This window comes from Ambystoma mexicanum, chromosome 11, assembly GCF_040938575.1.
Source record: "Ambystoma mexicanum isolate Mex_15411 chromosome 11, UKY_AmexF1_1, whole genome shotgun sequence".
NCBI lineage: Eukaryota > Metazoa > Chordata > Amphibia > Caudata > Ambystomatidae > Ambystoma > Ambystoma mexicanum.
The window spans coordinates 910,887,000-910,904,910 of NC_090934.1; the positions used below are offsets into that span (position 1 = coordinate 910,887,000).

The window sequence follows — 17,911 nt, forward strand, 5'->3', positions numbered from 1 at the left end:
GAAGGACATAAGGAGGGGATTTCCTTTGACCTAATTCAAGCACCACAATTTCAAATCATCCTAGGAATGCCTTGGTTGGAAAAACATAATCCTGTTATTGATTGGCGTGCACGGACCTTGATGTTTAGCTCTGAATGTTCTGAGAATTGTAGTCTCTCTGAACCTTCTACGGGCCTAGAGCAACCAACAAAGAATACTGAGATCATGTTGGGCCTCATTGGTTCATTGCCCTCAGAATATCAAAGATTTCAGGATGTTTTTCAAGAAGAAAAGCAAGTCGAAATTTTACCCCCCATAGGCCTTATGATTGTCAGATAGATCTGATTCCAGGAGCTCAGCTTCCTTGTCATCGCATTTATGCATTAACGGAAAAGGAAAACCTTCATCTGAAAGCTTACCTTGATCAATATTTGGCCAATGGATTTATTAGACCATCTAAGTCCCCTGCTGCATCACCTCTGTTCTTCGTGCCCAAAAAAGAAGGACATTTGAGAACATGCATCGATTATAGAGCCCTGAATCAAATCACTGTGAAGAACCGATACCCCCTGCCTCTCATTTCTACCCTATTGGACCAAGTAAAGAGAGCCAAGATCTTCACCAAGCTTGATCTTCGAGGGGCATACCATCTCATTCGCATAAAACCTGGAGATGAATGGAAAACGGCCTTCCGCACTCGCTATGGACTATTTGAATACCAGGTTATGCCCTTTGGGCTATGTAATGCACCAGCTGCATTCCAGTCTTTTATGAATGACATATTTCGCGAGTTACTGGATATTTGTGTAGTGGTGTATGTCGATGACATCTTGATCTTTTCAGCCAATCCTCTGGAGCATTTTACACATGTCACTGCCGTTCTTCAGATCCTCAAAGAAAACTCCTTGTACGTGAAGTTGGAGAAATGTCAATTCCATGTTCCTGAAGTTGAATTCCTGGGATTCATGTTGTCTTCGCAGGGGGTAAAAATGGACAACAGAAAGGTTGACGCCATCCTTTCCTGGCCAGCTCCAACTTCTGTGAAAGGAGTCCAAAGTTTTCTGGGGTTTGCCAACTTTTATCGACGATTTGTATCAGACTTTTCTCAACTGGTTCATCCCATCACGTCCTTGCTGCGAAAGAACAAAACCTTCAATTGGACACAGGAGGCGGATGAGGCCTTCCAGAAGCTGAAGGAGAAGTTCACAGTGGCTCCAGTTCTTCAACATCCCAGACCGGATCTTCCCTTTGTGGTGGAAACCGATGCGTCCAATGTGGCCATGGGTGCAGTCTTATCACAGCGTGATCCAATATCGCAAAAGATGCACCCAGTGGCCTTTTGGTCCAAAAAGTTTTCTGCGGCTGAATTGAATTATACTGTCACTGATAAAGAGTTGTTGGCAATAAAATGTGCATTGAAGGAATGGAGGCATCACCTACTTGGGGCTATGCACACTGTCACCATTTTCACTGACCATCGGAATTTGCAGTATTTACGCTCTGCAAAGGCACAATCTTCGCGACAGTTAAGATGGGCCCTTTTCTTTGCGGAGTACGACTTCATTATCACTTTTCGGCCTGGTATCCGTAATGGAAAGGCTGATGCTCTGTCCAGACTGGGTAAGGGTGAAGAGGCTTACATTGCCACAACCCCAGTGGAAATAATTTCTGCAGAGAAAGTGCTTGGAGTTATGAATACCACAGATTCATTGTTTGAAGAGCTGCGAGAAGAAATCCAAGCAAATATTAGCACGGCAGAATTGCTAAAGTGGGAGTCTGAGAAGGAACATTGTTGTGTCCAGGAAGGGTTGCCATTTTATAATGGAAGGCTCTTCTTACCTACTCAAAAGTTGCGAGAACAAGTGATTGCTGACTACCACAGTGCTTTGGTGGAAGGACATCCTGGAGTTACAAAAACGTTGGAAAAGGTCAAGAGATCTTTCTGGTGGCCTACCTGGCGAAAAGATGTGATTCAATTTATTAAGACATGTGGAATCTGTGCACAAAACAAATCTCAGAAAATGAAACCTGCCGGGTTTCTCAAGCCATTGGATGTTCCACCTCTTCCTTGGCATACCCTCTCGCTAGACTTTATTACAGATTTACCTAAGAGGGACGGATTCGACACCATCCTGGTGGTGGTAGACCTTTTTTCCAAGATGGCGCATTTTGTAGCCCTGAAAGGTCTACCAACTGCATCAGTTCTGGCCAAAATCTTTTTGGAGAACATTGTGAGGATACATGGTTTTCCTTCCATAGTCGTGTCTGATCGAGGAAGTCAGTTTGTCTCGGAATTCTGGAAGAGATGTTGTAAAATGGCTAAAATTGAAGTACGTTTGTCCACCAGTTACCATCCACAAACGGATGGGCAAACCGAACGCACAAACCAAACATTGGAGCAGTATCTGAGGTGCATGCTCCATCAGACTGAAGACTCCTGGCTCAAGGTTTTGTGGATTGCAGAATACGCTTACAATAATTCAGTCCACTCATCCACTGGATTGACTCCATTTTTCACTATTTATGGAAGGCATCCCCGAACCTCTGTTCATGATCCACCTGAATCCTTGGAAATGCCTGCAATCAAAACCTTGCACGACAATATCACTACTGCAGTGGACCAAGCAAAAAAACAGCTGTACTTAGCAAAAGAAGCTCAGAAGAAGTTTGCTGATAAAAAACGAAGAAACTCCCCGGAGTATAAGGTGGGAGACACTGTGTGGTTGGCTACAAAGAACTTGAGATTGAGAGGGTCCCGGAAGTTCCTTCCAAGATTTTTGGGTCCTTTTAATATAGAAAAGGTTATCAATCCAGTGGCTATGAAGTTAACGCTTCCCAAGAATATGAAGATTCATCCAGTGTTTCATGTGTCCTTGTTGAAAGCAGTGAGTCCTAATACCCGAATTCAAGATTCCCCAGCTCCCATAGTTGTGGAAAAAGACCAACCAGAGTATGAAGTAAAGGCCATCCTGGACTCTAAGGTAGTTCGTAAAAAGTTGTACTACTTAGTGGACTGGAAGGGGTATGGGCCACAGGATAGAACTTGGGAGCCTTTTGAAAATATTCATGCACCCCGCTTGATAAAATCCTTCCATTTGAATAACCCTAGCAAACCTGGAAAAGGGGGGACCTTGGGGGGGAATACTGTCATGATCACAGGAAAAGGTTCCCTAATTGACTCTAAAAGGAAGTGGTCTTCCATGTATAATTCTTGGTCCACAAAAAAACAACTCGGAGCACTGGAGGGGAATTGATGTCACTTCCTGACTTTTACACATGGCCGTCTAGCTTATTCTGGGAGGTGAGCAGTGTTTGTCTAGTGGTTGTCATCCTGCTCCTATTTAAGCCCCTCCCCTCGAGAGTTCCCTGCTTCGCGTCATCATTGCCTTCAATTGACGCTTACCGCAGTTCCAGTCAGCTGTCCTGTCAACTTTAGTTTTTCGCTTCATTGGTTCAACGGTCCCATATTCTAATCCCTTTTCGTATTTTCCTTCACCTCCCCAGCCTGTCCTTTAGCACAAAATAACTTCAGTCATTTAGTTTCATTTTCCGCACGGCTGCATTCTAATATGCACTCGTTCCTGTCAGCGGCATAAGTATTTATTGTTCCTGTCAGCGCTACACATTGCAAGTATCTGTTTTCTTTTTCTTTGCAAGCGGCTTGCTCTTGTGTTTATTGACTTTATTTATTGCAGAGTGATAAAGACATGCTCTTGTGAAGAGCGTTCAGTCAGCATTCGGTAAAACGAGTTCCCGCTCTCCGCTGACGAACTATCTCCTGTGACAGACATTGCCATGTTAGTGTTAAGTGCATTTGGCAGGCATTGCTACTGAGCGCGTGTCCCGCTCCTCGCTAGCTTTAGGCTTCTGAGGGAAAGACATTGCGGCGTTTATTTAGAAGTGCATTTGGCAGGCATTGCTACCAAGCATTTTTCCCGCTCTTCACCTGCTACAGTCTTTTGAGTGAAAGGCATTGTTACTCCTTACAGTGAAGTGCGTTTGGGCTTGTATTTACACGAAGGTTTTCTACTCCACAGTTAAGGCATTTATTGAAAGGTTTTGCCCATTGTTGTTATTACGTGCAGCTGCACGTTGGTTTTTGTGCCAGTTCAGTTCATCCTGTTATACACACATACTTAGGAAGAAGAAGCTTTTGGGGTGTGAAACACATTTCTTCTGAGTGGGTTGTAACCTATTTTTCACTACATGCCCAGTGGGGCTCCACTAGCATAGTAGGAATTTTCCCTTCTGTCACTTTTGCTCCCTTTCCACCCCACTGTATTCATCTGGATGTCCCTCTGCAGAACTAGAGCCCCTGCACAGATGCAGGATGGATAGCTCGCTTCAAAAATAACCTAGGTAAGAATTTTAAGGAGAATTCTCTTAGAATCCAAGATTTTGAGCACTTTACACACACTAAGGAATCTTTGGTGTTTTATGCAGGGACCCCTTGCTAGCAAGGTAGAAGGGAAGAATTGTGCCCAGCAGTTTCCACTCCAGTGTCCCAGACTTGTGCCCAGCAGTTCCCCACTACGGTGTCCCCGCAGAGTTCAGGTAAGCGTTACAATTACTCTTGCAAATCTCACTGATCTGTAGCCTAGAGGAAGCTACAGAATTTCCAGCAGTATGTGCGCTGCAGCAACCATTCGGCCTATTTAAGCAAATGCCCGCATTACAGAGCGTAAGAAGTGTGGAATGTTGAAACAAAGAGTGATTGCAGATTGATAAGAGGCACTGCAGTGTTCACATCCTTAAACACTTATGCACAAATGCACAAGACTACGTTGGTCTGAGAGAGACTTACAAACACAGACTGGCGATCCAATCACATCACTAACTGCATATCCAGTCAGGCACTGCTTACAGCAGAAAACACTAGACACCCACAAGCAAGTAGATGGACATTTTGAGAGCCATTTTATAACAAAATGTAACTATAACAGTAACTTGTTTATTTTTACAACATACATTCAAATATGTAACATAACTTAAAAGCTTCAGTAAACATGTTTTAAAGCATCAATCAAGTCAAATAACTTTTTATTAACAGTAACACATGGCAGCCACCATTTTGGAAGTATAAATGGCTGACAAATTCAGCATACAATACAAATGCAGGTAAAAGAGTGCACAAAGGGGTGTGGTTTGAGGGAAGATGGGTGGCAATGTGAGGAAAATCATATAGATTTGACTTAGAGATGAGTGTTAAATGGGTAGGACACATAGCCAAATGACACAAATCCATCCTCATATGTCATCTTCATTAAAAAAAAAACATTAATGAATACTTACAGTCTGTCCTCCAAGAAGCTGGAGCTGGACACCTTTCAAGCACGTCTCACTGTCAGTCAAGCCACATTTGCGCAGTTCTCCCAGGACTGTGAAGGTGTTGTCTGAACAAGACTGAAACAAATGTGATCACATTTTAAGATACTTGGATTTTGTTTTCTAATTCAAACAATCTTACAAGCATTGTGATTATGAAATTATCCTGAGAGTCTCCCGGCTCGTTGTTATGTATGAGGTTAAGAATATTTGACCATGGACAAATGAAAATCTTTTTTTATACATCAATCTATATAAATCATGGGTATAAACAAATCTTTAAAATACAGCTTTATTCTGTCACTCACTTTAACTGATTTTGATGTGGGCACAGATTTGCAAGATAACTGGATCTGCTTTCCTGTCTCTAATTTGGAAATCTCCTATCACGCACGACTATGCAGCCGATAACATAAAATATGTGTTTGCGTGGTTAAGCTGCTGGACTGAGAGCCAAGATGCTGTGTGTGCGTCTCGGCCAGGCTCTTATTTGGAAATGGTAGTGCTTGCTAAGATGCCTAGCTGATTCTTTATTTAGAAAAAAATGCACCCAGGATTCTTTTTTTTGAGCATCTGAAGCAAAGATGCAAAATTTGAATTCACTGTTTTACATTTCAATCCTGGATTCATGTGAACAATTTATTCCAAATACACTGTTGTGACAAGTAGCTCAAAATAGTCACATAAAACCCACCCACACACTCCCATAAGTTCCTGCACAAATGTTTTTTGAATAGCTCAATTTTGTTGGAAATATCCCAATATGTATAATGTATAATTGGTTATTTATAATGCGCTTAATACTGAAGAGGTTTCTAAGGGCAGACCTGGGATTCGAACCTGTGTTGCTCTGCGTCATCTTGTTTCGAAGATGAGCACGTCACCACTGAGCTATACTACCTGTGCCCAACCCTTAATGGGAGGGAGTTCACACACACATACAGATGAGGGAGGAGCACTCAAAGTAAGGATCACTACACCAGTACAGGATTAAGCATGTGCTTTCCAACAGGACTCCTGATTTGGAGAATCACGAAAAAAACAACCACAGGTTGTTCTAAATGGTCCAGGGATACACAACATAATATTTTCTGCTGTGACAAATTCATGCCTGAGCATTTCCAGTTACCATGTCAAGCAGATACTCTGCTACTGGACACCCATGCTTCTTTCATGTGTTAACAATGCTTTGCCACATAGGTTGTGCACGCGCCACCTTATGCATCAAACCTAATAAAAACAGATTCATGTTTGTCTGTTTTATGGTCTAAATCTAGTGAATCGTCTGTTTCCATAAACTTCTCAGATACAACTGTCACATTTAGAAAAAGCTCGTAGTAATTACCCCTGACATGAAGGCGTGCAGGGTACAGTCTTTGTATGGTAATCAAGAATAGACCCAAAATGGAGAAATGGGGTTGCAAGTAAGCAAACTTTCATTCCTTCTCCGTCATTGGACATGCATTACTAATCATAATAGCTTTGAAATTTAAACATAATGAGGGTGGAAAGCATCCCCGATTAATTAAGAGGATGGTTACCAGCACCAATCAAACAACTCCATCCTAACAGGCCAAAACTGTCGTAAAAATTATGAAATTTGGCCATTTCAGTTTTTTAAAAAAAATACTTTTTTTGTCCCTCTTCGGTATTGGCCAGTAAGTCTAAATCGATGAATAATGACTTCTGCACATTTTATCCATGTGGCATTCTGCAAACTTCTCCAATTGTGATATTTCTTAAAAGTGCAGAGCATATGCCATTCCGCTGGTGGAATGTGCTTTAATGCTTTAAGTTTACTTTCAAGATGTCTGCATGTTTTCTGTTAGCAATGTATAAGACAGTGTTACACTTCGGGCTTCCCTGCGGGCCTCCTTGCAGAATACGACTTCTTTACAAGCTCCTCTGTGGACTAGATACAGGTTGCCATGGCGCATGTACAAACTACGACGGACTCCGGGTCAGCTGACACGTCCTGTACGTGGAAGACGTATGGCAAGACACGGCTCCTTACTGCTATAAAACCACCGTCTTTCAAGGGGCTCGTTGCTGCTAATTAGCGTTACAAGCTACAAGCGGTTACGTCCGTTACTACTTCGTGTCTTCTCCACACGATTCCTCATCTGATTTCTTGGTTTTGACCATTGCCTGACTACTGGATTGGCTTGCCTCCTCCTTTATTCCTGTCGTGCTCGTCTGGTTATTTGACTCGGAACGTTATTGGATCCGGCTCCCTTCTGTCTCTTGCGGTACTTCATTCCAGGTTGCCGTTTCTGCACACGGAACCAAAGCAGAGGACTTGCTGTCAACTATCCAGAACTTTTCTACACCTACTCTGGATGCATGTGTGCTCAGGTACATACTTAATTGGCAAATCCCGTCTCTGCTACTATTTTCTCTCCACGACTTTGTTTGGATATTTGTCTTCTGTTGCTACAGTGTCAGGATCAGGGTTTCCACCTCCGCAGCAGGAATCAAACCCGATCATGCTTACAACCCAGTTCCCTCTAGCTCCTCCTGAACGCTTCCTAGGCGATCCTAAACAATACCGAACATTCATTAACCAATGCAAACTGCATTTTTCGTGTCGTCCCGCTTCATTTACAACTTCTACAACTAAAGCGGCTTTTGTCTTGTCACATTTAGGAGGCACTGCAGCCGCATGGGCTAACCCATTGTTAGAATCCAACAGTCATGTTCTCTACAATTGTGATGCCCTTCTTGCTATGATGAGTAAAGTATTTGATACACGTTATACTACTCAAGCTACTGACCTGGAACTCTTTAAGCATCGACAAGGGAACAATTCTCTATTGGTCTATTTGGCCCGGTTCAATCAGTTGGCAGCAAAAACTGACTGGCCTGAAGAAAAGAAAACCGCCGTCTTCTATCAAGGCCTCTCAGATGAGTTAAAGGACATCCTCTCCAATGTTCCTGTCGTCCCCATGGCATTCGGGGAACTGCTAGATTTAGTCCTTCAGATTGATGCCCGTAAATCCGAAAGATGTGGTGAAAAGAAACCAGCATTGTTCAGCACGGTTTCAGCAGAGGCCTCGTCTTCTTCACTTCCTGCACCAGAACCTATGCAGATTGGTGTGGTTAGGGGACCAATTACCCCTGCTCAACAAGAATATCGTAGATCACACAATCTCTGCATGTACTGTGGGGCTTCTGACCACTTATTGCCTGAATGTCCCAAAAAACCCAAAAGAAAGGCGGGAAACACCAAATCCCAACAGTAGACAGAGTCCCTATGTCAGGAAATTCACCTTTGGACTCTACATTACAAAATCCGAGTCATCTAGTTCGCTTACCTGTTACATTTTCCCTGAATCACAGTGTTTCATTCCAGACAACAGACGTGATTGAGTCAGGTGCAACAGGTAATTATGTTGATCAATGCTTTGCCTCTATGTCAAGAATACCACTGATTCGCAAAGCTATACCTGAAACAGTGAATGCAGTGGACGGTTCAATTCTTGTATCAGGAATGGTAACTCACCAAACGGTTCGACTACATATGAGTACCGATGAAGGCTATACTGAAGAGATATCATTCCATAACATCAAAGGACCGGCCTACAGAGTCATTCTGGGTATTCCATGGTTGAAGCTTCATAACCCTGCCATCGACTGGTCGACATCTCAGATTCAGTTCCCTTCCAATATATGCAATACACGATGCACTACATTACTTGGAATTACACAGGATAGTCCGGTTAGGGCACTGGTTTCTCCTACTATGCATATTGGAGCTGTTTCTAATAATGTTGTCTCTATGGTACCTTCTCAATATGCAGATTACGCAGATGTTTTCGACAAAGGGATGGCAGAGACTCTACCTCCTCATAGAGCCTATGATTGCCCAATAGACCTAATCCCGGGAGTAAAAATACCATCCGGCAGAGTGTATTCCCTCACTCTCAAAGAAGATGAAGTCCTTAAATATTATATAGACAAGGCCTTGGCCATGGGATTCATTCGTCCATCCAAATCACCAATTGCATCACCACTTTTCTTTGTTCCTAAGAAGGAAGGGGATTTACGTCCCTGTATTGATTATCGTGCTTTGAAGGCAGCAACCATAAAAAAACAGTACCCTCTTCCTCTGATCTCTGTCCTCCTTGTTCAATTGGGATCTTCCAAAGTATTTACTAAGCTCGATCTCAGAGGAGCTTATAATCTGGTCCGTATGAGAGATGGGGACGAATGGAAGACCGCTTTCAAAACACGTTACCGTCTATTTGAATACCTTGTCCTGCCCTTTGGGCTTTTTAATGCCCCGGCCACCTTTCAGGCATTCATGAACGATTTGTTTTATGACATCCTTGATCAGTTTGTTGTTGTCTACCTGGATGACATTTTGATCTATTCACAAAACCAGGAAGACCACGAAATACATGTCAAAACAGTGCTCCAACGTCTGAGAGATCACAAATTGTTTGTAAAAGCCGAAAAGTGCATATTTCACTCCTCAGAGGTGGATTTTTTGGGATATGATCTTACTAACAATGGGGTGCGCATGAGTCAGTCCACAATTAGTGCTATCCTGGAATGGCCTGTGCCCAATTCAGTCAAATCTTTACAATCATTCCTGGGATTTGCAAACTTTTATAGACGCTTCATCAATGGCTTTTCTGAAATCTCTGCACCTCTTACCTCTCTGACAAGTGCCAAGGGGCCATTTGTATGGTCTTCAGAAGCTCAGAAAGCCTTTGATCAATTAAAATCAGCCTTCACTTCCGCCCCTGTCCTCAAATATTCCGATCCCGAGCTTCCTTTTTTTGTTGAAGCTGACGCTTCGGGTTATGCTCTTGGGGCAGTGTTGTCACAAACTTGTCCTCATTCGGGCAAGGTTCATCCTGTTGCCTACTTCTCTCGTAAATTGACAGCTTACGAAAGGAACTATTCCATCACGGAACGCGGACTCTTAGCCATCAGAGAGGCATTCTTGGAATGGGGACATCACCTTCTGGGGGCCAAACACCTTGTAACGGTATACTCGGATCACTGCAGTCTGTTAGCCTTCAAATCTATGAAATGCCTTACAGCTAGACAGGCACAGTGGCATTTGTTCTTTTCACAGTATCAATTTGTTATCACATACCGTCCTGCTAACGCGCAAGTTTCGGCTTATACTCTCTCTCGCCTACATGCGGATGGCCAGTCCTAACAGGTCGAAGCACTTCCTCTCCTACCGAACAAAGTTGTTTGTGGTTGTTCGGTTCAGCCCTCTTTGCGTTCAATCATCCTTGATTGGGTCTCAACCCATCCAAAAGAGATCACTGACTTCAACCTGGAAGTTTTCAGGGTATGCCATTCATTCAAGGGCGTGTCTATATACCCTCAGGTCAAGCTAGAGCTTTGGCGCTCCAGTGGTCTCACGATTCTTTGATTGCAGCACATCCAGGAAGTCAAAAGACTCTTGAAGCCTTACGGCGTTGGGCTTGGTGGGCTTCATTGGTTCGTGATGTAAATGACTACATTTTGACTTGTTCCATATGCACTCCGTGTAAAACCTCTAGAGCCAAACCACTAGGTTTCTTACAACCTCTTCCTGTTCCGTACAAACCTTGGCAGATGCTGTCAATGGATTTCATTGTGGAACTTCCTGACGTTCAGGGCCATGACACCATTTGGGTGATTGTTGATTATTTCACAAAATATGCATTGTTCATACCTTGCTCTGGCTTGCCTGCGGCTCCAGAATTGTCGAGACTGTTCTTGACGAATGTGTTTCGTTTCTTTGGATTCCCCTTTGTTATTGTTTCCGACCGTGGTACACAATTTACGTCACGATTCTGGAAGGCTCTTACAGCTTCTCTGGGTATTGAGGACAGGTACTTCTCGGCTTACCATCCTCAGACGGATGGGCAGACTGAGAGAACTAACGCTACTATCGAACCGTACCTACGCTGTTTATGCCTTCAGTTCCAACAGTCTTGGTTTACTTTTCTGCCTTATGCAGAGTTTGCATATAACAACTCTATGCATACATCAACTGGGGTATCTCCCTTTTTACCCCTGTACGGTGGTCATCCTAGGGCACTCCCACTTGATCCGGTATTGCCGGCTGTCAATCCAGCAGCAAGAGACTGCATAAGAGATCTCGATAAGATTCATCGGGATGTACGCTGTCATTTACTCGGAGCTCAAGATCGTGCCAAGAAGTATGCCGATGTGCATCGATCCCCTGCACCAGTCTATTGCAGTGGCATGAAGGTGTGGCTGTCGTCCCGTAATTTAAGAATTGCGGGCAAACGTTTGCTTCTGCCTAAATACGTGGGACCCTATGCCATTACTGATGTTATCAATCCCGTGGCAGTCAAGCTCTCCCCGCCGTGCCAATGGCGGATACATCCAGTCTTTCACGTCTCCCTGATCAAGCCTTTCATCCAGGGGACTCGTCTGCCTACACGTCCTTCGCCAATCTTGGTGGATGGAGAGGAGGAGTATGAGGTCTTGCGTATCCTGGACTGCAGGGTGTCTAGGGGTACGTTGTTCTACCTTGTGGATTGGAAGGGTTATGGCCCTGAGGACCGTACCTGGGAGCCTCTCTCCAATTTACATTTTCCGGATCTTCTGAGGAGTTTCCATTCCGCCAGGGGGTTGCCGGAGTCTTTGGGGGAGGATGCTGTTACACTTCGGGCTTCCCCGCGGGCCTCCTTGCAGAATACGACTTCTTTACAAGCTCCTCTGTGGACCAGATACAGGTTGCCATGGCGCATGTACAGAGTACGACGGACTCCGGGTCAGCTGACACATCCTGTACGCGGAAGACGTATGGCAAGACACGCCCCCTTACGGCTATAAAACCACCGTCTTTCGAGGGGCTTGTTGCTGCTAATTAGCGTTACAAGCTACAAGAGGTTACGTCCGTTACTACTTCGTGTCTTCTCCACACGATTCCTCATCTGATTTCCTGGTTTTGACCCTTGCCTGACTACTGGATTGGCTTGCCTCCTCCTTTATTCCTGTCGTGCTCGTCTGGTTATTTGACTCGGAACGTTATTGGATCCGGCTCCCTTCTGTCTCTTGCGGTACTTCATTCCAGGTTGCCGTTTCTGCACACGGAACCAAAGCAGAGGACTTGCTGTCAACTATCCAGAACTTTTCTACACCTACTCTGGATGCATGTGTGCTCAGGTACATACTTAATTGGCAAATCCCGTCTCTGCTACTATTTTCTCTCCACGACTATGTTTGGATATTTGTCTTCTGTTGCTACAGTGTCAGGATCAGGGTTTCCACCTCCGCAGCAGGAATCAAACCCGATCATGCTTACAACCCAATTCCCTCTAGCTCCTCCTGAACGCTTCCTAGGCGATCCTAAACAATACCGAACATTCATTAACCAATGCAAACTGCATTTTTCGTGTCGTCCCGCTTCATTTACAACTTCTACAACTAAAGCGGCTTTTGTCTTGTCACATTTAGGAGGCACTGCAGCCGCATGGGCTAACCCATTGTTAGAATCCAACAGTCATGTTCTCTACAATTGTGATGCCCTTCTTGCTATGATGAGTAAAGTATTTGATACACGTTATACTACTCAAGCTACTGACCTGGAACTCTTTAAGCATCGACAAGGGAACAATTCTCTATTGGTCTATTTGGCCCGGTTCAATCAGTTGGCAGCAAAAACTGACTGGCCTGAAGAAAAGAAAACCGCCGTCTTCTATCAAGGCCTCTCAGATGAGTTAAAGGACATCCTCTCCAATGTTCCTGTCGTCCCCATGGCATTCGGGGAACTGCTAGATTTAGTCCTTCAGATTGATGCCCGTAAATCCGAAAGATGTGGTGAAAAGAAACCAGCATTGTTCAGCACGGTTTCAGCAGAGGCCTCGTCTTCTTCACTTCCTGCACCAGAACCTATGCAGATTGGTGTGGTTAGGGGACCAATTACCCCTGCTCAACAAGAATATCGTAGATCACACAATCTCTGCATGTACTGTGGGGCTTCTGACCACTTATTGCCTGAATGTCCCAAAAAACCCAAAAGAAAGGCGGGAAACGCCAAATCCCGACAGTAGACAGAGTCCCTATGTCGGGAAATTCACCTTTGGACTCTACATTACAAAATCCGAGTCATCTAGTTCGCCTACCTGTTACATTTTCCCTGAATCACAGTGTTTCATTCCAGACAACAGACGTGATTGAGTCAGGTGCAACAGGTAATTATGTTGATCAATGCTTTGCCTCTATGTCAAGAATACCACTGATTCGCAAAGCTATACCTGAAACAGTGAATGCAGTGGACGGTTCAATTCTTGTATCAGGAATGGTAACTCACCAAACGGTTCCACTACATATGAGTACCGATGAAGGCTATACTGAAGAGATATCATTCCATAACATCAAAGGACCGGCCTACAGAGTCATTCTGGGTATTCCATGGTTGAAGCTTCATAACCCTGCCATCGACTGGTCGACATCTCAGATTCAGTTCCCTTCCTATATATGCAATACACGATGCACTACATTACTTGGAATTACACAGGATAGTCCGGTTAGGGCACTGGTTTCTCCTACTATGCATATTGGAGCTGTTTCTAATAATGTTGTCTCTATGGTACCTTCTCAATATGCAGATTACGCAGATGTTTTCGACAAAGGGATGGCAGAGACTCTACCTCCTCATAGAGCCTATGATTGCCCAATAGACCTAATCCCGGGAGTAAAAATACCATCCGGCAGAGTGTATTCCCTCACTCTCAAAGAAGATGAAGTCCTTAAATATTATATAGACAAGGCCTTGGCCATGGGATTCATTCGTCCATCCAAATCACCAATTGCATCACCACTATTCTTTGTTCCTAAGAAGGAAGGGGATTTACGTCCCTGTATAGATTATCGTGCTTTGAAGGCAGCAACCATAAAAAAACAGTACCCTCTTCCTCTGATCTCTGTCCTCCTTGATCAATTGGGATCTTCCAAAGTATTTACTAAGCTCGATCTCAGAGGAGCTTATAATCTGGTCCGTATGAGAGATGGGGACGAATGGAAGACCGCTTTCAAAACACGTTACGGTCTATTTGAATACCTTGTCCTGCCCTTTGGGCTATTTAATGCCCCGGCCACCTTTCAGGCATTCATGAACGATTTGTTTTATGACATCCTTGATCAGTTTGTTGTTGTCTACCTGGATGACATTTTGATCTATTCACAAAACCAGGAAGACCACGAAATACATGTCAAAACAGTGCTCCAACGTCTGAGAGATCACAAATTGTTTGTAAAAGCCGAAAAGTGCATATTTCACTCCTAAGAGGTGGATTTTTTGGGATATGATCTTACTAACAATGGGGTGCGCATGAGTCAGTCCACAATTAGTGCTATCCTGGAATGGCCTGTGCCCAATTCAGTCAAATCTTTACAATCATTCCTGGGATTTGCAAACTTTTATAGACGCTTCATCAATGGCTTTTCTGAAATCTCTGCACCTCTTACCTCTCTGACAAGTGCCAAGGGGCCATTTGTATGGTCTTCAGAAGCTCAGAAAGCCTTTGATCAATTAAAATCAGCCTTCACTTCCGCCCCTGTCCTCAAATATCCCGATCCCGAGCTTCCTTTTTTTTTTGAAGCTGACGCTTCGGGTTATGCTCTTGGGGCGGTGTTGTCACAAACTTGTCCTCATTCGGGCAAGGTTCATCCTGTTGCCTACTTCTCTCGTAAATTGACAGCTTACGAAAGGAACTATTCCATCACGGAACGCGAACTCTTAGCCATCAGAGACGCATTCTTGGAATGGGGACATCACCTTCTGGGGGCCAAACACCTGGTAACGGTATACTCGGATCACCGCAGTCTGTTAGCCTTCAAATCTATGAAATGCCTTACAGCTAGACAGGCGCAGTGGCATTTGTTCTTTTCACAGTATCAATTTGTTATCACATACCGTCCTGCTAACGCGCAAGTTTCGGCTTATACTCTCTCTCGCCTACATGCGGATGGCCAGTCCTAACAGGTCGAAGCACTTCCTCTCCTACCGAACAAAGTTGTTTGTGGTTGTTCGGTTCAGCCCTCTTTGCGTTCAATCATCCTTGATTGGGTCTCAACCCATCCAAAAGAGATCACTGACTTCAACCTGGAAGTTTTCAGGGTATGCCATTCATTCAAGGGCGTGTCTATATACCCTCAGGTCAAGCTAGAGCTTTGGCGCTCCAGTGGTCTCACGATTCTTTGATTGCAGCACATCCAGGAAGTCAAAAGACTCTTGAAGCCTTACGGCGTTGGGCTTGGTGGGCTTCATTGGTTCGTGATGTAAATGACTACATTTTGACTTGTTCCATATGCACTCCGTGTAAAACCTCTAGAGCCAAACCACTAGGGTTCTTACAACCTCTTCCTGTTCCGTACAAACCTTGGCAGATGCTGTCAATGGATTTCATTGTGGAACTTCCTGACGTTCAGGGCCATGACACCATTTGGGTGATTGTTGATTATTTCACAAAATATGCATTGTTCATACCTTGCTCTGGCTTGCCTGCGGCTCCAGAATTGTCGAGACTGTTCTTGACGAATGTGTTTCGTTTCTTTGGATTCCCCTTTGTTATTGTTTCCGACCGTGGTACACAATTTACGTCACGATTCTGGAAGGCTCTTACAGCTTCTCTGGGTATTGAGGACAGGTACTTCTCGGCTTACCATCCTCAGACGGATGGGCAGACTGAGAGAACTAACGCTACTATCGAACCTACCTACGCTGTTTATGCCTTCAGTTCCAACAGTCTTGGTTTACTTTTCTGCCTTATGCAGAGTTTGCATATAACAACTCTATGCATACATCAACTGGGGTATCTCCCTTTTTAGCCCTGTATGATGGTCATCCTAGGGCACTCCCACTTGATCCGGTATTGCCGGCTGTCAATCCAGCAGCAAGAGACTGCATAAGAGATCTCGATAAGATTCATCGGGATGTACGCTGTCATTTACTCGGAGCTCAAGATCGTGCCAAGAAGTATGCCGATGTGCATCGATCCCCTGCACCAGTCTATTGCAGTGGCATGAAGGTGTGGCTGTCGTCCCGTAATTTAAGAATTGCGGGCAAACGTTTGCTTCTGCCTAAATACGTGGGACCCTATGCCATTACTGATGTTATCAATCCCGTGGCAGTCAAGCTCTCCCCGCCGTGCCAATGGCGGATACATCCAGTCTTTCACGTCTCCCTGATCAAGCCTTTCATCCAGGGGACTCGTCTGCCTACACGTCCTTCGCCAATCTTGGTGGATGGAGAGGAGGAGTATGAGGTCTTGCGTATCCTGGACTGCAGGTTGTCTAGGGGTACGTTGTTCTACCTTGTGGATTGGAAGGGTTATGGCCCTGAGGACCGTACCTGGGAGCCTCTCTCCAATTTACATTTTCCGGATCTTCTGAGGAGTTTCCATTCCGCCAGGGGGTTGCCGGAGTCTTTGGGGGAGGATGCTGTTACACTTCGGGCTTCCCCGCGGGCCTCCTTGCAGAATACGACTTCTTTACAAGCTCCTCTGTGGACCAGATACAGGTTGCCATGGCGCATGTACAGACTACGACGGACTCCGGGTCAGCTGACACATCCTGTACGCGGAAGACGTATGGCAAGACACGCCCCCTTACGGCTATAAAACCACCGTCTTTCGAGGGGCTTGTTGCTGCTAATTAGCGTTACAAGCTACAAGAGGTTACGTCCGTTACTACTTCGTGTCTTCTCCACACGATTCCTCATCTGATTTCCTGGTTTTGACCCTTGCCTGACTACTGGACTGGCTTGCCTCCTCCTTTATTCCTGTCGTGCTCGTCTGGTTATTTGACTCGGAACATTATTGGATCCGGCTCCCTTCTGTCTCTTGCGGTACTTCATTCCAGGTTGCCGCTTCTGCACACGGAACCAAAGCAGAGGACTTGCTGTCAACTATCCGGAACTTTTGTACACCTACTCTGGATGCATGTGTGCTCAGGTACATACTTAATTGGCAAATCCCGTCTCTGCTACTATTTTCTCTCCACGACTATGTTTGGATATTTGTCTTCTGTTGGATTCTGGGACATTGAGTGACTATCTTGTGAACTTGTCTTCAAGTGCATATAAACGCTCTGCTGAAACTGCACCAACCCGTGCCGTTCGGGGTTACTTCCCTATACTAACATTCCTATTTGTTATTTTCTCCTTTCGTTGTCTTCTGTTTCCTGGATTCCTTTCCTCAAAATATCCTTATTCAGGTTAGTTGTTACCAGTTAGATATATAAGTTGGGACTGATACTTTAAAAGGCTCTTTAGAATATTCCCACTCATTGTGTTATATTTCTTGTAGATCCACCCCGGGGAAGCTCCACTCCAATACTTACCTGGGTAGTTTCCCATTAAATTCAACTGTTCTGATTACTTGCTTTAACGTCAACACTGTCCAATATCTTTGTATTCCTTTGCAGCATTGGTATTGGCGGTGTGTGTTCTCTCCGCTCTTTTATTCAATTGACACCTCTGTCTGTCCCAACTGAAACAGCAGAGAGGTACATTGTAGAAAAGAGCCCCTCGTTGAGGTAGCCTGAGTCTTGTACTCAGGGGAGCTGGGATGGAAGGCTGAATATCGATTCTTGTACCACCATCATCTCCAAGGTCACTCCTCCA

General features: G+C 44.6%; 1 protein-coding gene across 1 annotated transcript in view; it reads right to left on the reverse strand.

The window, feature by feature from the left end:
* The window catches only part of LOC138505067 (mucin-5B-like), a 490,455-nt gene that overhangs the window by 315,989 nt on the left and 156,555 nt on the right, over positions 1-17,911 (reverse strand). The window contains exon 6 of the mRNA XM_069625390.1: positions 5,272-5,382. Coding sequence (XP_069481491.1) covers positions 5,272-5,382 — 111 coding nt within the window. The remainder of the gene's footprint in view (positions 1-5,271; positions 5,383-17,911) is intronic.